At 37.3% G+C, this 25,719-nt stretch overlaps 1 protein-coding gene across 3 annotated transcripts in view; it reads left to right on the plus strand.

The window, feature by feature from the left end:
- The first annotated feature begins 1,259 nt into the window (after positions 1-1,259).
- The window catches only part of LOC131164565 (probable DNA helicase MCM9), a 100,709-nt gene continuing 76,249 nt past the window's right edge, over positions 1,260-25,719 (plus strand). For all 3 annotated transcript variants that reach the window (XR_009139283.1, XM_058121849.1, XM_058121850.1), the window contains exons 1-7: positions 1,260-1,488; positions 1,560-1,662; positions 1,756-1,855; positions 1,964-2,102; positions 9,593-9,659; positions 10,094-10,268; positions 23,087-23,186. Coding sequence is in view for 2 of the 3 variants with exons in the window: in XM_058121849.1 (XP_057977832.1) it covers positions 1,349-1,488; positions 1,560-1,662; positions 1,756-1,855; positions 1,964-2,102; positions 9,593-9,659; positions 10,094-10,268; positions 23,087-23,186 (824 nt within the window). In the remaining variant the exon portion in view is untranslated. The remainder of the gene's footprint in view (positions 1,489-1,559; positions 1,663-1,755; positions 1,856-1,963; positions 2,103-9,592; positions 9,660-10,093; positions 10,269-23,086; positions 23,187-25,719) is intronic.

The raw sequence follows: 25,719 nt of genomic DNA on the forward strand, positions 1-25,719 counted from the left end.
GCTAACTCAAGAGGTTCGGTTGACCATATACAAGATTCGGTTGACTATGAAAATTTTGAATTGTAGGTTTGGTCGACTGTCTCATGGTGATTTCGAACCCTTTGTAGATTCGGTCGACCATGGCTAGAGGTTGGTTGACCATTCATGAGGTTTGGTCGACTAAGGCCAATTTGAATTACAGAGTTGGTGAACTAATGAAGGTAGAAAACGGTACTTTTGAAGTTTGGTCAAACGAGAACGCTCAGTTAAAAAATGGATCGGTCGATCGAGCCAAGTCAAATATTTGACTTTTACCCGTTGGGTCAACCGAAGAGTTTATAACGCAAATCAGTCGGTCGACCGAGGCTTTGTCAAACCACATCATGCATGCAATGCATTATTATAGACCAAATAATAAACCAAATAAAATATAATAAAATTAAATGTCTTCTTCTTGGTCTTTTGCTCTTCACTTCATGGAGTATGTCGAGTTCATGTGCATTAAGATCCGTCTTGGTTTCTATTTCTTTTAATCCTTATGTGTGTGCCAAAATATGAATCTGTTCACATACTAAGCACATACGTAAGATACAGATGCTTTGTCAGTATCAAAATAAGGATCAGACTGAAAAAGTCATAACAACTATGCCAAAATGCTCTTATAATTATGTCAAGTTTTTTCCTACAATTATTTATAATTATCCCAAAATACCAATATAATTATCTACAAATATTTCAAAATGAACCTATATTATTTAATTATTTATTATTTTCTCTAATTTCTAATATCTAATACTATACTCTTCTGTGTCTTATTTCAAAAATGTCAAATTTATCTTTATAATTATCAATGATTATTCTAAAATACGTTTTTATTTACCCATAACTATCCCAAAATATCCCTATAACTATGTTAAATTTATCCTTACAACTATTCATAATTATCTTAAAATACTTTTATAACTATTTACAATTATTTTAAAATGTTATTATATTATTTATTTATTATAATTTTTTTTAATAATTTTTTTTAATAATTTTTTTTAAAAATAGAGAGCTGTGGAGTGCACACGCATAGTGCTTCGTTTTCTTCTCTCATCCCAAACCTAACTTGACGGTAAATGTTTGTTGGATTTTGTTTGCCTTTTTTGATGGTCTTGTCATTTACCACCTTCACCTCTGTCACGATCAAATTAACTAGTCTGGAGTTTACCCCCGTCCTTGAGATGAAAAATGATGCTCGTCTTTCCTTCCTCAATTTCCCGCCAAGTTCTCCCTGGAAAACCCAGAGCCGCAAGCTGCGAAGCAGTCTCCCGTAACAAAAAGAAAAACAAAACCAGTCTCTTCCCCGCTTTTGATTCTGAAGGTCATGGCCTCACAACCGCCGGAAGTGGATGCTCTCGCGTCCAGGAAGGCCATGGCGGACTTCCTCATACGCCACTACTCCTCGCAACTTCGCTCCCTCGTCCGTTCCCCTAATCCTCGCCTTCATTACCCTCTCTATGTCGAGTAATACTTCTCCATGTTCAACAAACTCATCCTCTCTCCATGCGTTCTCTCTCTAAATTCTCTCTCTGCAGGTTTGCGGAGCTGTTGAACGAAAATCCTTCTCTCGCTCTTCTTGTTTTCTCTGAACCCGCAAAATATTTGCCGCTCTTCGATGAAGCGGCCGTATGGGCTCAGGTATCAACTATTTCGGAGAACTTTCTATGAACAGCCGTTTGTTTGTTTGTTTTTAAACAAAAAAATATTGTTTCTGTGTCTCTGGGCTCGTAGAAAATCGTTTTTGAGCACTTTCGAAATTGCGAGAACGCTAGTTTAAAGGAGCACGCCCACGTTAGGATCGACATCAGTGGTTCCCCGCTGGAATGCCCCGGTTTGTTTCTTTTTCGTTCCTAGAATTCTATACGTTGTTTTTCTCCTTAATGAGCCTTCGCATTTTGTTCTGGATTGTATGCTAATGTGAGTGTTCGGGTGTTTGTAGAGACTTTTCCAAGCATTGGGGGTATAAGAGTGAAGCATCGCGGGATTCTTCTCACTCTGAAAGGGACTGTAATCCGATCTGGGGCAATCAAGATGATCGAAGGGGAGAGAGAATACGAATGCCGGAAATGCAAGGGCAGGTGGTTGTTTGACTTTGTCTTTTTCCAACACGGTGTATTTTTTTAACATCTCAATTTGCTTGAGGCCGGACCTTGAGTCAATGGTTAGGCTGCTCCTTTGTGACCCGTCGGTTATATATTCGAGTCCAAGGAAACAGTTTCTTTACTAAAAACTGGAGCAAGGCTGCATACACTTTGATGATCCTCTTCCTATCCTCGCTAAATGAGGATTCGTGTGGCCCAGGGATTTTTTTTTTTAAAATTTTAATTTGCCACTGCAGCAACATGAAAAAAAAAAGAAGAAGCTTTTGTCACATCTATGGTTATGAATTGTTCCTAGAGTTTGTTTTTGCCGCGTAGATGGTTCATCTTTCATTAGCATTATGATTTGTTTTAGTTTGTTTACCTCCGATTTCCATGTCATCTGCTGGCCAAGCAGTGTTCTAGCTATCTCTTGTTATGATGGTATTGTTATATGTTAGGAGCTTGATGCCTTGATCAGTTTCTAGCTTGGTGCTAGTTGTTTCTAACCCCAGATGGTTATGAGGGAGAGGGGACAGACACTAAGATCTGATTATTGCTCCTATTTGATTAAAAACGAACGACCTAACTTCAAGATAGGTCTCTCCCTCTATTTATAATACAAATTTAAATACATTCTAATGACAGTAATACCCCTACTAACTCTCACTAATTAACATACTAACACACTCAATAATAATAATACTAAAATACATATATAACCTCTAACATTTCCTCTCAAGCTGGAGTATAAATGTCATAAGCTCCTAGCTTGTTACAAATGAATCTAACATGAGCACCCCCAAATGTTTTGGTAAACAAATCGGTAAGCTGCATGTGACTTCACATAAGCGGTTGTAATGAGCTTTTGCATAAGTTTCTCCCGAACAAAGTGGCAACTTCAATGTGCTTCGTCTACTCATGAAAGATTGGGTTGGAGGCAATATGAAGAGCAGCTTGATTATCACACATCAACTTCGTAGGCTGAGAATGCGGAAAACCCAATTCTTCCAACATGTTCTTCAACCAGACAAGTTCACAGCTAGTGTGAGCCATAACTCTATATTTTGATTTAGCACTTGACCTTGCCACCTCAATTTGTTTCTTACTTTTCCAAGAAACAAAATTACCACCAACTAGTGTTTTAAAAGGCATTATTGAGGCGCGCCACTTGAGGCGATTTGGGCGTAAAATGCCCTAAGGCGTAAGTGGAAATGGGCAAATCCAAAAATGCGTACGCCTCAAATGTAAATACTCGCCTTTTACGCCTTAAATGTAAAGGCGTACGCATTGCTCGATTTAAAATATAAATTAAAAAAAAAAACCCAGAATGAATCTAAAACCCTTTTCTTTCTATCTTTGACAAAGCTTATTCTCTCAACGAAGCTTCTGCTCTCTCAACAAAGCCTCGATGAAGCCTCTAGCGACGTCTTCTCCTCGACAATACCTTCTGCTCTCTCGACAAAACCTCCGGTCTTCTCCTCTCTCGATGATTCCTCTTGACTAAGCTTCAGCTCTCTCGACGAAGCCTCTAGTCTTCTTGAGCTGACACACTAAGCTTGACTCCCCTTGAGCAACAAACTTAGGTGGTTGCTCCACATAAACCTCCTCTTCAAGGTCACCATGCAAGAAGACATTTTTAACATCTAACTAATGCAAAGGCCGGTGACAAGTTGTAGCCAAGGAGATGAACAAACATACCAATATGAGTTTGGAAATTGGAGAAAAAGTATCAGAATAATCCAGACCATACACCTAAGTGTATCCCTTAGCAACAAGACACGCCTTTAGAAGAGCCATAGAATCATCAAGGTTGACTTTCATAATGTAAACCCAGCAACAACTAACCATAGGCTTGTCAAGAGGAAGAGGTACCAAGTCCCTAGTACCATTGTCATGTAAAGCATTCATTTCGTCAACCATAGCATCCCTCCACCAGTCCACCCTGAATGGGCTAAGGCTTTTGAAACAAATTTAGGAAGGGTAGTAGGTGACAAAATTGTGACAAAATTGTAACAAAACGATAATAGGAAGCTGATAAGAACTCATAACAAACATAGTTGGAAATTGGGTGTTGAGTACATGTGCATTTACCTTTCCAAACAACAATAGGAGGATCAAAATCATAGGAAGTATAATCCTCAGATGAGGAAACCAAAGGCGTGGTAGTAGAAGCTAGAGAGGACTCTTCCTTGGTGCCACCATCGTGAATACACCTGCAAGTTAGGATGGTCAAGGCGATGAGAAGGATTCAAACTACATGGAGACTCGGATGGTTGGTTGGGCAAGGAGATCAATGTAGAATCTGGAAGATTAGGCAAAAGAAGAGACTTATTGAGCTCAGAAGCGCTTAGTGACTTGGTGTAGTAAGGTGTAGACTCAAAGAAGGTAACATCTGTAGAAATAAAGAAGCGATGCAGCACAAGACCATAGCAACAATATCCCTATTGAGTATATGAGTAGCCCAGAAAGACACATTTTATAACACAAGGATCCAACTTATCCACCCCAGGAGTTAGTTGATTAACAAAGGACACACACCCAAATATACGAGCAAGAAGAGAAAATAAAGGTGAATTTGGAAAGAGAATGGAGTAGGGAATTTTACCACTAAGAACAAAGGATGGCATTCTATTGATCAGATAACAAGCAGTAAGTACAACATCACTCCAAGACACTTAAGGTACATGTGTTTGATAAAGTAAAGTGTAAGTGATTTCAAGAAGATGTCTATTTTTTGACTTTGCAACCCCATTTTGTTGAGGAGTGTAGGCACAAGATTTTTGATGAATAGTACCAAACTGAATCATATGAGTAGTTGATTGTGCACTGAATAACCACAAAATTAGGGAAGAATGTCACTAAACAATTCATGGATTTAGTAATTTTGTTAACGGACATAAGATTAAAAGGAAATTTGGGAATAAATAAAATCGAAGGAAGAGAAATAGAAGAAGTGGGATTTATAGTCCCAATTCCCTTGACTGCAGTAGTGGATCCATTAGCAAGAGTAACACAAGGTAAATTTGCAGGATATTGAAGAGTGGAGAAAAAGCTAGGTATACCTGTGATATGATCAGTGGCAGTGGAGTGTATTACCCAAGGATTAGGACGAGAAGTACTAGATAACAGGCATACTGTGTGCTTACCAGATTGGGCAAGAGATGCAATGGGAAGAGAAGCTTGCTGTCATGCTTGATATTGCTAGAACTTGGAATACTCTTCCTTTGACATAGAGACAATACATTGCCCCCCACTTCGACCCCAAAGGTGAGGAGTCGGTGGTGGCTGCATTGGCTGTCCCCAAAGGTGTGAAGTCAGTGGTGGCTGCATTGGCAAGACATGAAGGTTTGCTGCGAAGATCCCAACATTGCTCAATGCTATGATTATTCCATCCACAATGAGTGCACTTGCGAGAAGTACCTTTGCCTCGTCCGTCTCTACCACTACGACTACTTGAAACACTGCAATAACTTTTGCGGTTGTTTGGTAGAGAACTTTCACTCTGTGTAGCAAAGGCTGTCCTCTCAGAGCCAAAAAGCAAGAAAAAGAGAATACGTGCTAAAGGAAGCACGAAGGACATGAGAATAAATATCTAAAAATGATGGCAGCTCAGTACTACTGAGTATCTGGGTTTGAACTGCCTCAAACTCAAGTCTCAAGCCTGCTAGAATGCAAAGAATTGTCAGATACTCCTTGTGCTTCTACATCTCACAAAGATCGACAGTTTTGGTTGCACGACATTAAGCTCCTCATGAATATGCTCCATCTCTCCAAAATAATTAATAATGCTCCTATCTCCTTGTTGTAACTAAAAGTATTCCTGCGATAAATCATACATACGTGTAATGTTACTGGAGTAAAGAAGTTTGACATAATCCCAAATCTCCTTGCACGTATCTAGATGCATACACATCCGTGCAATCTGTGGCTCCATCAAATTCCATAAAAGGGAAACAATTAAGGCATCTTCCTGAATTCACGTCTTTTTTCTTCTCATCAGAAGACTCGGATTTGAGCAAGTGGTCAGATTTCCGTAATCCTGCTAAATAAATCCGAACAACTTTAGACCATTGAACATAGTTCTTTCCATCCAACTTTTGAGTCGTTATTTGCGGCAGCCATGTAGGAAACAAATTTTTGGGATTCATAGATTCCATCCAAACACTGATAAATCCGCAATCACAGCAAAAACAAGAACACTCAAAACTAATCGGAACAATCACAAACTATGTGAAGCATCGACACAACAACGGACAAGGTGAACAACTCACCGATGGATATAGCGCTGCCACAGCATTCACAAACAGCAACCACACCAAAAACAAGAAGAACAATCAATAATCGAAACAATCACAAACCATGTGAAGTACCGACGCAACCATGGATAAGGTGAACAACTCACTGATGGATATTGGACTGCGACAGCCTCACAACTGAACATAGGAACGCTGCCATGACTCCAAAAAACTCACAAGGAAGCCTTCACAAACCCTGAACAGAAATTAACGGAATACCGCGAGTGCATGGTTGGAAAAGGTTGAATTTTTGAGCAAAAAACTGACCTAACAGCTTGATAATATAGTCTAAAAAAGGAATCGGAGCATGGTAGAAGAAAATAAAGGAAAAAAGTGGCCAAAACTGCTCTCACACGCCAACATGTGGGGTTGGCTCTACTGGCATCTGGCTGGCGTGTGGGGCGGCCCTCCGGCGATTGGGTTTTGTGGGGTGGGTCGTTGTTGGGGGGGGGGGGGGGGTTTGATTATGGGTATATGGTTGGTTTTGTGATTTAGTACGGGATGGAGGTGGATTAGGGAAGAACAGCCGCGAGAATGGTGTTTTCTAGTGACAACTGAGGAAAGTAGGGTTCAGATAGGATCATGCTTTGATACCATGTTAAGATTTGATTAAAAATGAATGACCTAACTTGAAGATAGGTCTCTCCCTCTATTTATAATACAAATATAAATATGTTTTAATGACAATAATACCCTTACTAACTCTCACTAATTAACATACTAACACACTCTATAATAATAATACTAAGAGACATATATAACCTCTAACAGTTAGTAATTAACTTTATTTATTTAATCAAATATTATCATACTCTCCTTCACCTGTGGGCCTCATTTCCTTATTAATCAAGTGGAGTCGAGCGCATGATTTTTTCAGTTTTATTTGGGAGGTGATGTAAGCCAGTCTGCATAGATAGCATGTTAAGTCACCACTTATCTTTTGGGGCTGATAAAGAGTACCTTAGCATGATATGAAATTCTGGTTCAAGAGGTCCGGAGTTTGAACCTATGTTACCTAGAACGTGGAACAACAGGATCACAGTACAACATTTGCCCTAAAATGTGGAACGTTAGGGTTATACTTAATTAGATATATTGATGAAATATGTGTAAATGTCACTTGTATATTTTGGAGAGGATTTTGAGCTGTATCTAAATCTAGAAGAGAGTTTCTGTTGTGGAATAGATTAATAATGACAAAAATACAATTAAAATGTGATGATTTCTCACTTTTAACCAAGAATAAGTAGTGATATTTGAAAAATATTGAACTAAAACTTTGGATTGTTAGATTTAGCATTCTGGAACAAAATGTACCATGTTTTGGAATGTTCGTATCAATATGTGGTTTGCTAGGGTGTTAGTGTTTTCTGGTAACTACTTTGAACTCTAATCCTCCTTGTCCTCATGAATCTTTTTGTGCGCAATGTGGCTACACTTAAGAAGATGGACAAATGAACGGACATGGGCAATGGAGTTTGAACTCAAGGCAGCTGGAAAATTTGGGTTCTAATACTATGTTAAGCTACCATTGATGCTAGAGGCTTAAACTCTTGGGACTTGTAGTAAATTCACTTGTTGAATGGTTAAAGAAAAAAATTGTTGAAAGCTGTAGAAATTTCCAATTTATTGTGTTGATTTAAGTGTTCTTGATGAATTCCTAGATATTTGTTTTAAACATAGTTGTCAAATCGAGATTCAAATCATTAATTGAAATTCGAATTTGGGAATTGAGAGTCGAGTATCAAATCGTAAGATTTGGTACAAATTTCCAGAATCAATTCTAAATGACATGCAATATCTACATATGAACAGCAAGAAAAATAATAGAGTACATCTAGATTTTGACAAATAACAAATCGTATTTCATGCGTATGTTTTCCTAAGACAAATGAAAAGTAAGGGTGTTTAAGAATATCAATAAAAAAATGAAGATTTGCTGCTTAAAGGAAGGAATCAAGAAAGAATAATAAAAAAAATTGAACTGTTGGTGTTTATTGAGTATTGACAATTTTTTTTTTAAAATTCCATGCATATTTTTTCTTGATTTAAGAAGGAAAAAAAAAAAAAAAAAACCTAAAATGGATAATAATTGAACAAATTATTGAAAAACCAACTTTTGAATCTTAATAATACAATGAAACATGGGTACCACCTTAGCTGACTTTTGTTCTGTCCCTTCTTTTCAATTGCAGAATACTACATTCCTCCTAGAGATGAAGAATGGTTTTGTGAAGGCAACATAAGACTTAAAGTTCGGTGTGTGTGTGTGTGTGCTTTGTTATTTTTTTTTTTTTTTTGTTTTTTTGCACAAAACTTACATAGACAAGGAGCAGAATGTAATCATGTAAAAATAAAAGAAATAAAAAGAAAAGAAATGTTGTTTTTGTTTTGAACTAGTCGGGTTTATCATGATATGATAGGTCCAGAATCGTATGAATTGATGGATTCAGATTGAATCATTAGATTCATGAGTTGAATTGATAGATTTGGCAACGACTCGATTGTTTTTAGATTCTCGAGTAAGATTCAAATCAATTTAATGTGCATCTGATATGAATTGTATGAATCAAATTGAGAATCATAAGATTCTTACAACTATAGTTTGAAATATCTCCAAACATTTTGATGGAACATTTTATTCTGGAGAAAATTTTAGCTGAACAATTTGACATCAATGTTCCTGAAAAGTAATAATGTCGAAGCTTAATGATTGAACATATTATTTTGCCTAGTATTAATTTAGAATTAATATTACTGCTAACTGATTTACTGAACCTAGAAATTAATTTGGGCACTGGTTTGGGATAAAATTCAGATTTTGGCCTCACTGTGGTGCACTGGATTGAGATTTTTCAGAGGATTAGTTTCCACAAGTTACAAAGAGATTGGAGGAACCTATTGGGATGTTGATCCTTTATTTTTTTGGTCTTGAATTGTTCCAGGCCTTTTTCAGCAGATGTCTCATTCTTCCTGATGTAAATTCTCTTCCTATTAATGAAATATTCTTTTTGTTTCTGAACCTCCATAAAGTGCATTCAGCTACTTTTGCTGTTTTGCAACCTTAGATCAGGTGATGAGTACTAATGCATTCAACTAGTGCCTTTTCCTTTTTATTTGATTCACTGCGATATATGATGTTATTTGTCAGACAAAATTTTTAGCTGATCGTCTGTTGAATTGATTGTATAGGTTCAAGGTTTGTTCTGAGGTGGAAAATAGAAATGCCATACTGCCTCCATCATCTTGCCATGCCCAGGTTTTTTCTTTACTCTATCTCACGTCATATCCTGTAGTCCTTTTTTAGAAAGAAACAATTTATGTAGTTCGAAGATAACAAAGTAGATTATAGATAACTACAGTGAAATTGCTCCACGAGGGTATGCACTATAAGAAAAAATGAAATTCATCTAGTTGTGATTTTTGAGCCCCTTTAGGATTTATGATTAATTTATTCTGTGGCTTCATCTTCTGAATGAAATAGATAGTCCTCCAAATCTTTATGATGAGAAATGTGAGAAATTTAGAGTTTTTGACTAATTTTGATGTTTCCCTCCCCCCCTTAAAAGTAGTTTTAGAATTCATTTGTGTTTTTACTGTTTTCACGGTTATGAATTTGTAAGCATGTTGCTAAATGTGTAGATTCTACTTTTTTCTGAAGTTTGATGACTAATCCATTTTCTCCAATGACAGAAGTCCAAATTCTGTGAAGGCACAACTTTCAAGGTTCTAGAAAACACGGCAATGTGCCATGATTATCAGGAAATCAAGATTCAAGAAAGTACGCAAGTGTTAGGTGTTGGGGCTATTCCTCGTTCAATTCCTATTATTATGAAGAATGATCTTGTTGATATTGTGAAAGCTGGAGGTATTGCTGTTGGATTTATATATAGATGTATGATTATTACATGGATGTGTTTGTGCATATAATTTAATTAATTCAGGATTATGTATGTCTTGGTTCATGAAATAATTGGTATCTTAACCAACTATATAATGTTTCACATTGTAATATATATAAAATTCTTGAATTAGACTAGGGAATATGTTTAATGTATATGGGAAATTTATTATAAAAATAAAGGATATAGATTTAATTTTTAATTTGGTTAATAGTGTGCTATATAATTACAAATTCAGGTACTGTATTTATTGGATGTACATGATATAATGACCAAAGTCATCGCTCTTTAATTATTAATGAATAGTCTCCCAAGATACATCGGAAGAATAGAGATACATTGATCAAAGTCATGTCTCTCTCTTATCAATGTATCATTATGGAATATACCACATTAAATGAAGGATTAAGGAATGTATCACATTAAATCATGGATAATTAATTGAAGGTGCATTCACCTATGAAGGGAAAGACCATCTACATATGATGACTCTATGATGGATTGAGTCACTTGGGCAATTGTATAAAGGGTTCTAGGTCCATACCACCAACTAGGTTTGATAGAATTTCCATCGCTAAACCAAAGAGAGTAAGGGGAGACAAGATGGAGTAGTTTCTGCATGTTTGAGACTTGATCAAAGAAGAGAGGGAAAGAAGATTGAAGGTCTTTACTTAGAAAATATTCTAACTATTTCATCCTAGGAAGTTTGTGTTCTTATTTCTAACTGAACTTTGACTCCTTAATCATAGTACATTTTATCCTCATTGGAAAAATTTCAAAAACTAGGGTTGGAGTAGAATCTAAGTTAGAATTAGGAAGAGAAGCTTTAGAATCTAGAGCTTTTAGGATAAGTAGAAATAAGACAGAATATATGAAACATAATTTTAGTCATAGTAGGAGAAATATTGGAGAAAAAGTTAAACATGATAGTCAAGAAATCAATAACGGCGGTAGATTGCGATATCTTGGATCTATTATGCAAGTTGAAAGAAAAATAGAAGAAGATGTAATGCATCGAGTTAAAGCTGGTTGGTAAAATGGAGAAGTGTTTCAAGCATGTTGTGTGATCATAAAATACCCTTAAAATTAAAAGTGAAGTTCTATAGGACGGCTTTAAGGCCAGCTATGCTATATGGTAAAATGTTGGGCAACCAAGGGACAACATATTTGAAAAGTAAAGTTGCTGAGATGAGAATGGGCGAGCCAATTATCCTTCCTTCAAACAAAGAAGAAATTACACCAAGATAACTTTTTTGCTAAATTGAGAATATCTTGGAACAAGAACTTTGCAGCCCGAGGTTGTACTATGCTTATTCATATCTTCCAAAACTGCTTTTGTTCTAATATGACGGTTATTTCCTTCCACATTAAGGAAACAACCATTTCATTTTTTGTGAAATTCCCCAAGTCTCTGCCCGCTTGGAAGATCGCATTCTACCTTTCCTTCCCAGCATCATAACTTGGTCACCATCCTTGTTTCTAAAAATCAGTCCGGTTGCTGCTTCCTTGGCTGATTGCAACAATGCAGGGTTACACCAAAATGATCTGTCTTGCACCTTTCTTTCTTCAAGTGGTTTTCCTTAATGTCCAATGGGTCATCTTCTAATGGTGCAACCTGTAAGAAAAGTTCTTTACAAGCAGAAAGAAGATGATGTGCTTCTATGAAAAATTTCTTTTCATATCATCGCCAATTATTAGATTGCTTTTTATTCTGCAATCCTTTGGTTCTGGAAAAATACTGCAAACACTGTCAGAACCTCTATCATTCATTATCATGTACTTCAAGAATTTCCAAACATTTCCAGATTGACTCTGGATTGCAGGGGAGAACTGAACCAAACTGTTTGGGCCCTACTCCACTTAAGCAAGATGTGATCAGTATTTTCAATACCATCTTCAAATATATTCCATAATTTTTTTTTATCAATTTATGCATTTTTATCAAAACATATTTTTTGGTAATTCATTTGTGATTGCTCTACAAAGAAAGAATTCAATCTTTGGCATCATTTTCTATTCCAGATGATGCCAGTGTCTTTCTCGCCTTATTATTTTCATTTTGTTGGCTATGAGAAACCTCTGCATTTGGATTATCTCTTCTAGTTCCTTTCTTCAACTCGGAGGGATCATATTTTGTTGAGAATTCACCATTGATGCAATATCTCCATATCACACTGCCGTTTTCAGCTATTGGTAATACAATGTTCAAAATTTTTCCTTGCCCTCTTCATTAATGAAATTTTGAATTGAGCTCAGCTTTCTGGATTCCCTCTATTTATCTATGAATTCTCCTACTTTCAAAGGCTCTCTTGAACAACTGCATTGATTCTATTTGGCAATGATTTCTCCCCCAGCTCTGGAATCTAGGGATCATCCCAAGGAGGCAATTGCTGGGCATTTTGCTTCCCAAATTGATGCCTTTGCAAAATATGTTGAATTGCATACTCTAGCCCATAACCTTTGAGGCCTAACAATTGATCTCCAAACTGCTTCGGCAATAGGGCTCTATTAAAAAGATTATGTTCCCTAATCACCAAACGTCCTGCTGAAGCTGGTTCACAAAATTTTCTCCATTTCGTAAGGCATGTCATTTCTCTCCATGTCTTTTTCTTTCCCGCCAAAATTCTCCACATGATTTATCCATTTACTTGCACACATTGATAGGTACTTTAAGATGACTCATGGGAACTCCAATTTCTTAAAAATTTTCTCAATCCCCTTCTTTCTAGGCCGTCATAACCAGCTCATAAGCCTTTCTCACATCTCTCTTTAGAGCCACCCCTCAATCTCTCTCCCTCTCTCTCTCTCTCTCTCTCTCTCTCTCTCTCTCTCTCTCTCTCTCTTTAAATGTATCAACTCATGTGTCAGTAGAATATTATCTGATCTCTCTTCTTGATGTTGGTACTAGGACAACCGAATACTATCATAGTTGTCATTACTAAAAGTACGCATTTTTGATTCTTATATCTGATTACTAAGAAAAATTTTTTATTGTTTTTTTAGTTGCAGAGAAAATGTGGTTTCAGGAGGATTCACTCCAATAGTCATGTTCCTTTTCCCCCCGACCCCACCCCACCCCAACCCAAAATCTCTGCTTTATCTTTTAAAAAAGGGTAAAAGGTAGAGAAATGTTCCCCCCCCCCCCAAATGAATGCTGTGGTCAAGGCCGATAGGAAATTTTTTCTCCCTTCTAAGTGATCTTTGCCTCACAGGCAATCAAGATTGTGGAGAAATATGGGAGCAACGAGTTCAGGTGCTTATTGTAAGCAAATGAAGTTAAATGGATTCAACAACAAATATTTGAATTTTGATCACAAAAATCCAATTATTCTTGGGTAAAAATGATGAGTAATCTAGGAGGGTCTTTGATCATTCAGTTTGTGTCTAATAATTTTGGACGGAAGATTGTAATCGAAAAGCTTTCGTAGATCTGTGGGCATAGTTGTTGGAATTTGTATCAATTCCATACTAAATTGATTTAGCATTACTAGTGAATCTAAAAATAACTGAATTGTTGCCGAGTCTATTGAATTAGATTACCTCGTGAATCTAATTGTTAGAGGTTATTTATGTCTTTTAGTATTATTATTAAGTGTGTTAGTATGTTAATTAGTGAGAGTTAGTAAGGGTATTATTGCCATTAGAATGTATTTGATTTGTATTATATATAGAGGGAGAGACCTATCTTCAAGCTAGGTCATTCATTTTATCAAAATCTCAACATGGTATCAGAGCATGGTCCAATTGAAACCCTATCATACTCGGTTGTTGCCGGAAAACACATTCTTGTTGCTGCCCTTCTCAGATCCACCTCCACCCTTCATTATCTCACAAAACTAACCATATAGCCAAAAATAGAGCCCTCTGAAGCCTACCTTCGCAAAACCCCATCACCAAAAATATCCCCACGCGCCCCCACGTTCTAATTCCTTCTCTAGACAGTATTGTCAAGTTGTTGCACTCATGGTAATTCGTTAGTTTTTGTTCAGTGTTTGTAAAGGCTTCTTTGTGAGTTTCATGGAGTAGTGGTAGTGTTCGTAAGTTAAGTTGTGAAGCTGTGGCAGTGCTATATCAATTGGTAAGTTGTTCACCTCGTTCGTGGTTGTGTTGGTACTTCACTTAGTTTTTGATTGTCCTGATTAGTTTTGATTGTTCTCTTGTTTGACATTGGTGTGGCTACAAGTTTGTGAGTGTTGGGATGGAGTCTATGAATCCCAAAAATATGTTTCCTTCATCGCTGCCATAGATAACAACTAAAGAGTTGGATGGAAAGAATTATGTTCAATGGTCTAAAGCTGTTCGGGTTTATTTAGTGGGATTAAGAAAATTTGATCATTTTCTCCAATCTAATCCTTCTGATGAAAAGAGAAAAGATGTGTGGATTCAAGAAGTTGCCTTGATTGTTTCCCTCTTGTGGAATTTGATGGAGCCACAAATTGCATAGATGTGCATGCATCTCTATACGTACAAGGAGATTTGGGATTATGCCAAGCTTCTATACTCTAGTAACATTACACATTTGTATGATTTATCCTAGGAGTACTTTCAATTACAACAAGGAGATAGGAGCATTGCAGATTATTTTGGAGAGATTAAGTGTATTCATAAGGAGCTTAACGTCGTGCGACCTATAACCGCCGATGTTCATGAGATGCATAAGGAAGCAGATGACAGTTCTTCGGGTTCTAGCAGGCTTGAGTCCTGAGTTTGAGGTAGTCCAGTCTTAGATACTTAGTAGCGCAGAGTTGCCATAATTTGCTGATGTTTATTCTCATGTCCTTTGTGCTTCCTTTAGCAAACATTCTCTTGATCTTGCATTTGGCTTTGAGATGTTAGTCTTTGCTACACAAGGTTATTCTAGTTCTCTACCAAACAACTGTAGAAGTTATTGGTGGTTCGAGTGGTCATGGTGGCAAAGATGGATGAGTTAAAGGCACTCCTCGCAAGTGCACTCATTGTGGATGAAGTAATCATACTATTGAGTAGTGTTAGGATCTCCATGGTAGAACTTCACGTGTTGCCAATGCAACCACCACTGACTTCGCACCTTTGGGGGCAAAAAATGCAACCACCACTGACTCCACACCTTTAAGGCTGAGTGGGGGGCAACATACTGTATCCATGTTAGAGGAAGAGTATTCCAAGTTCCAGCAGTATCAAGTGTCACAACAAGCTTCTCCTCCCATTACATCTTTTGCCCAAACAAGTAATCCGACAGTATGCTTGTCATCTAGTACTTCTCGTCCTAGCCCTTGGGTCATAGACTCCGCTGCCACTGATTAGGTCATAGGTATTCTTGATTTCTTCTCTACTCTTCAACATCTTACAAATTTACCTTGTGTCATTCTTGTTGATGGATCCACTGTTGTAGTCAAGGGAATTGGGACTATAAATTCCATTTCATCTATTTCTCTTCCTTCGAATTTTATATTCCCAAGGTTTTTTTTTCTTCAATCTTATATCCGTTAGCGAGATTACTAAACCCATGAATTGTTCAGTAACATTCTTCCCTGATTATGTGGTTGTTTAGGATTTGAAAATGAGGAAGACGATTGGAGGAGGGTGTGAAGCTGGTGGATTTTATCACTTTGAGTTGATATCTCCTTCTATCACCTGCACTGTTGCTGCCACACCTATCCAATTTCATTGTCATCTTGGTCATCTTTCACTGGAAAAGTTGAAACATTTTGGTCCAGATTTGAGTTTTATGTCTAGCCTTGATTGTGAGTCTTGTGAGTTGGGAAAGCACCATCGCATCCCTTTTGCTTCCCAAGTCAATAAACAGGCTGTAGACGCTTTCATGTTAGTCCATTTTGATATTTGGGGTCCTAGTAGAGTTGTGTCCAAGTTGAGTTTCTGGTACTTTGTGATCTTTGTGGATGATTATTTAAGAATGACTTGGCTATTTTTAATAAAAGATCGTTTCGAGTTATTTCATATATTTTATGCCTTTTGCTCTGAAATAAAGACTCAATTGGGTTTGTTAGTTCAAATACTTCGAAGTGATAATGTTGAAGAGTATTTTAGTTCACAATTTACTACTTATACGACTTAGTTTGGTATCGTTCATCAATCATCTTGTGCCCAAACTCCTAAAAAAATGGGGTTGCAGATAGGAAAAATAGACATATCCTTGAAATCACTCACACCTTACTTTATCAAATGCATGTACCTAAAGTGTTTTGGAGTGATGTTGTACTTATTGCTTGCTATTTGAACAACGGGATGCCATCCTATGTTCTTAGTGGTAAAATTCCCTACTCTATTTTCTTTCTTAATTCACCTTTATTGTCTCTCACTTCTCGTATATTCGGGAGTGTGTCCTTTGTTCATAAACTAACTTTTGGGGTGGATAAGTTGCATCCTCATGCTATAAAATGTGTCTTTCTGGGCTACTCATATGCTTAAAAGGGATATCGTTGTTATAGTCTTGTGTCGCATTGCTTCTTTGTTTCTGCAGACGTTACCTTCTTTGAGTCTATACCTTGCTACACCCAATCCTTGAGTGCTTCTAAGCTCAATGAGTCTCTTCTTTTGCCTAATCTTTTGAATTCTACTTTGTTGTCCTTGCCCAACCAACCATCAGAGTCTCCATATAGTTTGAGTCCTTCTCATCATCTTGATCATCCTAATTTGCAGGTGTATTCATGACGGTGGCTCCAAGGAAGAGAGTTCCCTCTAGCTTCTACTACCACGCCTTTGGTTTCCTTATCAAATGATTATATTTCCTATGATTTTGATCCTCCCATTGCTGTTCGGAAAGGTAAATGCTCATGTACCCAACATCCCATTTCCAACTATTTTTGTTATGACTTCTTATCAGCTTTCTATTATTGTTTTGTTACTGCTCTATCATCTACTACCCTTCCTAAATTTGTTTTGGAAGTACTAGCCCACTTTAAGTGGAGGAATGCTATGGTTGTAGAGATGAATGCTTTACATGACAATGACATTTGGGACTTGGTATCTCTTCCTCTTGACAAGTTTGTGGTTGGTTGTAGCTGGTTATACATTGTGGAAGTCAACCCTAATGGTTCTGTGTCTCGTTTAAAGGCCCATCTTGTTGCTAAGGGATATACAATATACTTAGGTGTATGGTTTGGAATATTTTGACACCTTTTCTCTAGTTGCAAAACTTACATTAGTACCTCTATTCATCTCCTTAGCTATTGCTTGTCACTGGCCTCTACATCAATTAGATGTGAAGAATGCCTTCTTGCATGATGATCTTGAGGAGATCTCTATGGAGCAACCACCCGAGTTTGTTGCTCAAGGGTAGTTAGGCTTAGTGTGTTAGCTCAAGAAGGCACTATATGTTTAAAACAACATGGTTTGGTTGTTTCAGTGTTGTAGTACTTGATTTTGGTCTTTGACAGTGTGCAGTGGATCATTTGGTGTTTTATCGTCATACTTGATTGAATAGGATCCTTCTTGTTGTTTATGTGGATGTTATTATTGTTAGATTACCGCTTTACCTAAAAGTTTAAGTTATTAGGTTATGGGCCAACAATGTAAATCATGCTTTAACACTCCCCCACACGTGCAACTTGACAATATGTGGAGAGATAAAGACACGATAATATCACCCATTATAAGGAATACAATAATTTTTTAAATACCACACAATACACGAAGGCAAAAGGACTAGAACCCAAGACCCCCAGGTAACCAGCTCTGATACCATGTTAGATTATCACTTTAATAATGCATATCTTAACAATTGTTATTACACGTGATTGATGATAAAGGTATTTAGAGTCTCAAACTTTTTCTACAGACTAAGTTTCAAACCAAAGATTTGGGACTGTTGAAATACTTATTGGTTACAGAAGTATCTAGCTCTCGTATGGGAATTGTTGTCATAGAGGAAATATTCTTAATCTATTGGATGAAACTAGATTGTTTGGATCCAAACCGGTTGATACACTCGTGGATCCTAATAGTAAGTTAGTGTCGGATATGGGTGATTTGCTGACTAATCCTGGACAATAATGGAGATGTGTTGGGAAGTTGAATTATCTCACAGTCACTAGGTGGGATATATCTTTTGCAACATGTGTTGTGAATCAATTTCTAGATTCGTTGAGGACAAGTCATTGGGACGCAGTAGTTTGCATCTTGAGATATCTCAAAAGGGCATCTAGGAGATGTCTTTTATATTGTGATCAGGGTCACGCTTATATTCATGGATATACATATGTAGGTTGGGTTGGGTCGCCTCCTGACCGGAAATCCACAACTGGGTATTGTATGTTGGTTGGTGGTAATTTGGTTTCTTGGAAGAGTAAGAAACAAATTGTGATGGTCGGATCAAGTGCTGAATCAAAATATAGAGCTATGCATCACTCTACTTGTCAATTTGTCTGGGAAAATGTTGGTAGAATTGGGTTTTTCACACTCTCAGCTTATGAAGTTGATGTATGATAATCAAGATGGTATTTGTATTGCCTCAAACCTTGTCTTTCATGAGCGGATGAAACACATTGAAACTTGTGTAGAAGCTCACTAGTACCGCTTATGTGAAGTCTGATATACAGCTTGCTGATTTGTTTACCAAATCTTTTGGGGGTGCTTGTGTTAAATTTATTTTGTAACAAGCTAGGAGCATATGAGATTTATGCTCTAGCTTGAGGGGTAGTGTTAGAGGTTATTTTTGTCTTTTAGTATTGTTATTAAGTGTGTTAATATGTTAATTAGTGAGAGTTAGTAAAGGTATTATTGTCATTAGAATGTATTTAATTTGTATTATAAAATAAAGGGTGAGACCTATCTTCTAGTATGGTCATTCATTTAATCAAAATCTCAACACTAATGAATCGATCTGAATCCATTAATTCACATGATTCTTGACATATCTTACCTTGAATGATTGGACATATTTAAAACCCTCAACACAACAATTGTCTTTTTTTTTGCTTTTGTTTTTACACGATTACCTTTCCATTCCTTGTCTATGTTAGTTTTGTGCTAAAAAATGAGGAGAAAGTAGAAGTTTAGGTTTTATGCTGCCTTCGCAAAACCATTCTTCACTCTTGAAGCAATATAGTGGTCTGCCATTGAGAAGAAGGGGCAGAACACACCTTGGCTAAGGTGATACTCATGTTTCATTGTTGTTAAGATTCAAAAATTGGGGTTTTTTTTTTTTTTTTTCAGTAGTTTGTTCAAATATTTGCATTTTTTAAGTTAATTAATTTTTTTTTTGTTTTTAATTCGAGAAAGAATATGCATGAAATATTAATTTTTTTGATTGTTGGTAAACACCAAAAGTTTAGCTTTTTTTTTTTTCTCAATTCCTTCCCTTAAACAGCATAAAGTTCAATTTTTTTATTAATATTTCTTGAGTAAATTCCTTAACCTTTCATTTGTTTAGGAAAGCATAAATATGAAATATTATTTTTTATTATCAAAATCTATATGTATTTTACTATTTTGGTTTTTGTTCATATATCAATATATGCATGTCATCTAGAATTGATTTTGGATGTGTACCGAATCTTACAATTCGATTCAATTCAATTCTCGATTCTCCATTCCTAAAACTAGAATTTTGATTCACAATTCAAATCTTGATTTGATAACTATGCCGATGGGAGATATTCCTTGAGAATTCTGGAGGGAAAGGAGGCCTCAGGCTGGTGGTAATTTTGCAAAGCATAGAACAACGGTGAGGGGAGAATACAACAACCAACTCAGGGTATCATGGGATTAGTTTGTATGACTTGCGGGTTAGTTGATTTAGTGAAAAGTGAGGGAAAAAGCCATGTATACCATAGGATATCCCATGGAGCTAGCTATGTAGAGATGGTGAAGCATGGAGCTTCTTCTAGTCTGCTATGGTGGTTTTCAAGCAAATCCCAGCAAGGCAAGACATCAAGTTTGGAAACTGCCAATTTGTGAATGAGTGATTCTCGGTAGTATCTTGGCCTGATCTTTCTTTAATTTTAAACACAGGCCTTCAAATGCAAAGGCCTTGTAAAATGGGCTTAGACTTATTGAAATTAGAACCATTTCTACATAACCCATTTCTGGCTTGGAGGACTTACTTTCAAACCTGTCTATCTGGTGGGCCTAAGGCCAGACAAGTCGGCTGGTCAGGGCTTAATCAATACAAAACCTAGAAACACAAGATGGTCTTCAATCAAGCATATTTTTTTCCCTTTTTTTTTTTTGGTTTTTTTTTTTTTGGGGGGGGGGGGGGGAGGTCTACAACCTTCAGTAAAGCCTAGAGATGCTATAGATGGTGTGACAGAGACCAAGAATCATTAGAAAATGAGGGAGGTTTAGCTTTGGTGGATCCTTGAAATGACATGGCTCCAAATCTGGGTCTTAATCTTAATCTGGAATCATGCAGGGACCGAACTTAAGACACAATTGGTTTTTTTTATTAGAACAACTCCATATTGAGACAGTAGACTGCAATGATTTAGAAAGGGAAAGAAGATGAGAATTGTATTTCTTTGATCCATCAAACCGCGAGTGATGGACAACTATCTACAAACAGAGCAATGATTGTTGCCTCAATAGAGATGGCCGGGGCTGTAGAGGGGGTCTTTACGATGATTGTCTTGAAACAGATATGGCTATGGAATGTGGATCAAAGGGAGTATACACAAATAAGCAAGTTTGCAGCCTATGAAGAAGAATGGAATGAAGAGGAAGACAATTTGCTTCAGGAACATATTCGGGAATATGAGGACAAATATCCATCTTCATATCTATAGGAGCATATGGAAGAGTCTGAGGCTATGACTGATTCTAAACAATGTCTGAATGCTATTGGAAAATTAGAATTTTTTGAAGCAAGAGGCACGTCTTGAGGATGTGGGGCCTTGTAACAGATCTTCTCTACCTTATCACTATTGTAAAGGTTTTTCATGGCTCTATAGGTTTAGAATATCTTTTTGACGAGGAAGTGTTTAGTTGCTGATAACCTGCTGGGTAATTCTTGTTTGTGTCATTCTACATTTTTTTTTTACAACCGACTATTGTGTTCCAAAATCTGTACCTGGATTTTCTGAATCTTGTAATGGATTATTTTTAATGTTGATTTTATTGAAAAGAACTACATTTCATGTCAAAGAGAGTTAGGTTCTTTAGGAAGGACCTTAACCTTAGATTCATTGAGGGATGTGAGGAACAGCTGGGTCCAATAGGAGCTTCTGACTTGGTTGGGCTGTAGTTGATCCTTTACGTTAGGTTGTTAAGGTAGCTGTTTCTCCTAGAACCTATGAATTGGGAAAAAAAAAAGAGAGTAGTGAAAGAATTGCAAAAATTGGCTGTCAATATGAACTATGGAGGAGGAGGAGGAGGAGGAGGAGGGGGGGGGGGGGGGGGGGGGGGGGGGGGGGCGGGGAGAGTAACAGGGTTAGGTGCAGTAAGATGGCAAAATGAAGTTGTTAAGCTGGAATGTTGGTATTGGGGTGCTCTAGTAAATCGCGTTAGATTAAGGAAATTATAGGTAAGCTTGCCCTAGATGTTATGCTTCAAGAGACTAAATTGGAGCTGGTGGATAGCTCTTGTTAGGAGGATTTGGGTTCTATGGAAAGATTGGATTTGGTTAGCATATTGATCTTGTGGGGGAGGCATTGTGATTGTTTTGAATACTAGATTCGCTAGCAGACTAGATGTTTTAATTGGTTCCTTTTCAATGTCTATAGGTCTAAATGGGCATTGGTGGAACTACCTCTTGCATGAGGTGTTTTTTTTTAATTATTTTTTTATATTTTATTTATAATAAATTATTTTATTAGGGAGTGTGATCTCAGGGATATTTCTCTTTTGAATGCTTAATTTACCTAGTTGGCTGATGGTAATAGGTCAGCAATTACTAGGATTGGTAGGTTCTATTTACTACACATTGGGAGGATGTTTTTCCTACTTCAACTCAAGAAGTGCTTCCTAGAGTTATGTCTGATCATTGTCCTTTGGTTCTTGAGTGTAACCTTGTTAAATGGAGCCTTACTCTGTTTATGTTTGAATAGACGTCCTGATTTTTGAAACTTGGTTAGGGATTGGTTGGGGAGTGCCTTGTGGAAGGTTGAGGGGGTTTTGGTTGCAAACGAAGATTGAAGTACGTCGATGCTGGATTCTGTCTCAGGGTGCTGATTAGGGGTTTGCATGGCGCTCCCAAACAAGAAAACCTAAGGAAAGGAAAAGACCCAGTTAAGATAAAACACGAAAAGCAGAAATTTGCCACCAATTTCAAATTTGTGGACATAGGTAGATGCTCTTTCAGAAATACTGAATGACAGCCATTATGCTTTTTATGAATACAATGTATTATAGGAATTAAATATCTTTAGTGCATTAGGATTCAAAGAAAGCTGGTGTATTTTTTTAATCTGATAACTGTGTTTGATCTTTGGGATTTCCAACACTAAAGGACTCTGGCTTCAAAGATGATGTATTGACACTAGTGAAATTATTCATTTGTGGGCTCTTGTTTCTCCTAGTTGAAGAGTAACAATTTCTAGAATGAGAAAGACCTAATATTGTTGATTGAAGCTATATCAAAGGGTTTCTGCTGTTTGATTTTTTTTTCTATATTGTTACCTTTTCTCGTTTTTGTTTTGTTCCTATTCTGTTGCTCTTTTATATTCTTCTTTGCATGTGCGTTTTTTTTTTCATACTTCATATGTGTCTATTCTGCTTTTAAAAGATTTTTTTATCTTCTGGTGTATACTCTCGACCTGTCTTTTGATTATGTATTCATTCCTAAATTTGTTTATTAACATCCCCTCCCTCCTTCTTTGGATGGGGCTTGATAATAACCTTTTTGCTTCAGATGATATAATTGTTACTGGGATATTGACTGCAAAATGGGGTTCAGATTTAAAGGAGGTGCGCTGTGACCTTGATCCTGTATTAGTTGCTAATCATGTGAGGTAATTCCTGTTATTTAGTTTTATCACTGAATTTTTAACTGCATACTAGAGAATTGTTAAGCCCTTTGGCAAGAGGAAATCCTAGTCTTTCATATTTGAATATTCAGTTCTGCTGATTTCACATCAAAGAAAAATGTATGGAATTGTTTAGTCTGCAAAGGGTACTAAGTAACATCAGAAACATTCGACATTCATGAATGCAATCGTTACACCTATATTAGTAACTGTGAGTAAGGGTATTATGGTCATTGTGATGTGCTTTGACATATACTATAAATAAGTGGGAAACCTACCGCTGTGATCAGGTTTTTCAATTACACAACATTGTTAACATGGTATCAGAGCACGATCCCGAGCCCTAAACCCTAAGTGCAGCAGCCACTGATAAACCAAGCGTAAAACCCACAATCCTCTGCATGTCTACCACCATAACAGAGCTGCTAGCACCATCGCACGCCTGAAACTACCCCAGCAGCTGCCAGAATACACAGCAGTTGTTGGAAATTTCCTGGATGATGCTGCATGTTCAGGTACACAAAATACCCGTTAAGATCTTGCAAAATCAACATCAGACCCTGCTGATCTGCCAAGCCCTGAGATCCCATTGCAGAGCCTCCCTCATGCTCCCTCATGCACTGGTTGAAGGCTGGTAGCAATGAATCTACGCACTGACTTGTGAGGCTTCATACAGCCGTGTTTTTTGTCTGAACTGGTCCATATTGTTCAAACCCCTCTATAAATCATATCATCAAAGTTTTTAGTGATGGAGTTTTCTCTAAAGGGCCAGCCTTTTAGTTGTTCATGTGCAGCACTGGTACTGCCTGAGGCTGTCTGTTAGTGGTAGCAGAGTTATTTGGGCCTGAAACAGTGTTGTATCGTTTTTTTTTTGTGATTTGTTCGAGATGTTTATCTTGGGGGCGTGTTGTGGAGATGTAGCGCATCCATATTGTTTGAATCCCTCTAAAAATCAGCTCATCAAAGTTTTTAGTGATGTAATTTTATCCAAAGGTCCCACCTTTTAGTTGTTTATGTGTAGCACCCGACAATGGTTGTATGGTACCGTCAGAGGCTCTCTGCTAGTGGTAGCAGAGTACATTTGGGCCTGAAACAGTGTTATGTTATTTTGTTTATGATTTGTTTGAGTTGTTTATCTTGCGGGTGTGTTGCGGAGAAGTAGTGCATCCATTAATAGCTCAACATCATGCAACCTATATTTCTGCAAGATGCATAGGCAAAGAGAGTAAATGACAGTTCTTCGAGTTCTTGTGGGTTTTAAACCAGAGTTTGAACTGGTACGGTCCGGATTTTTTGTAGTGTAGGGTTTCTGTCCTTTGTTGGTGTTTATTCTCGCACACTTTATGCTTCCCCCATTGCCTGTTCCTTAGCTCCTAGTTTGGTGTTCCAACCCATCACCCAGATAGTAGCAGAAGTTCTTGATGTGGTTTTAGTCGTTGAGGAGGGGATGTATATGGTAGACTCCCCCCACCCCCATCCCTTGCCCCATGCAAGTGTACTCATTATGGACAAGGGTTCATACAATTGAGCAGTGTTAGGAGCTCCATGGTAAACTACTGCACATTGCCAATGTAGCTGCCAGCCTGCCGCAGATTACATTCTTACTAGGTCCGCTGTTGGGGATTAGTAGTGTATCTATATCAGAGGAGTAATCGAAGTTCCTGCAGTATTAGGGGTTACAACAAGTTTCTCTTCCTATAACATCTCTTGCTCACATAGGTACTCCTACATCTTGCCTGTCATTCAGTATTTCTCCCACTAGTCCTTCAATTATAGATTCAATTGCTATTGACCACATGACATATATACCCAACTTCTTTTCTGCCCTCTTATTTCTAAACACTTACCACATGTTACCCTTGTTGATGTCCCTTTGCCACAGTAAAGGGAATAGTTGCATGAGTTGGAAAATGACACTAGCGCTAGTGTTCTCTTTGGAATTGATTTGGTAGTGAGGCAAAGGAAGATAAAAGCACTAGGTAAAGTTGCATTTTTACTATCTCTTTCTATCTAAAATTATTTTTGCTACTTAGCTAGAAGGTATTCATAAAAAATTTATTTAATAACAGCGCAATGGTAGATATCATTTGGATCATCAACTCCAAAGTTGCAAAAGTTTGCTGTGAAATCGTTAGCCTCACGTGTAGTGCTACTGGCTGTGAAACAAATTGGAGCATATACCAACATGTAAGTCATTAGGATATCATTGATTGAAGAACAAGAACTACCAGTCTACTACTTTTTAGAACCATTATTTACTATACTTTAAACTTCTTGCAGCTTCATAGCAAAAGAAGAAATAGGCTAGCTTAGCAATACTTGAATGATTTGGTATTTATGAAATATAACTGAACTTTGAGGCGTTGGTACAACAAGCGTGACACCATTGATCCCATCCTTCTAAAGGACATTGATGATAGTGATGAGTGGTTGATTGGTAGGATGGATGGCAATTCCAATGAGGATGATGAACTTGTGTTTGAAGATGAATTTTGACTTGGGGTTCTATTGCCAGAGC

Source organism: Malania oleifera, chromosome 9 (assembly GCF_029873635.1).
Source record: "Malania oleifera isolate guangnan ecotype guangnan chromosome 9, ASM2987363v1, whole genome shotgun sequence".
In the NCBI taxonomy this organism is placed as follows: Eukaryota; Viridiplantae; Streptophyta; class Magnoliopsida; order Santalales; family Ximeniaceae; genus Malania; species Malania oleifera.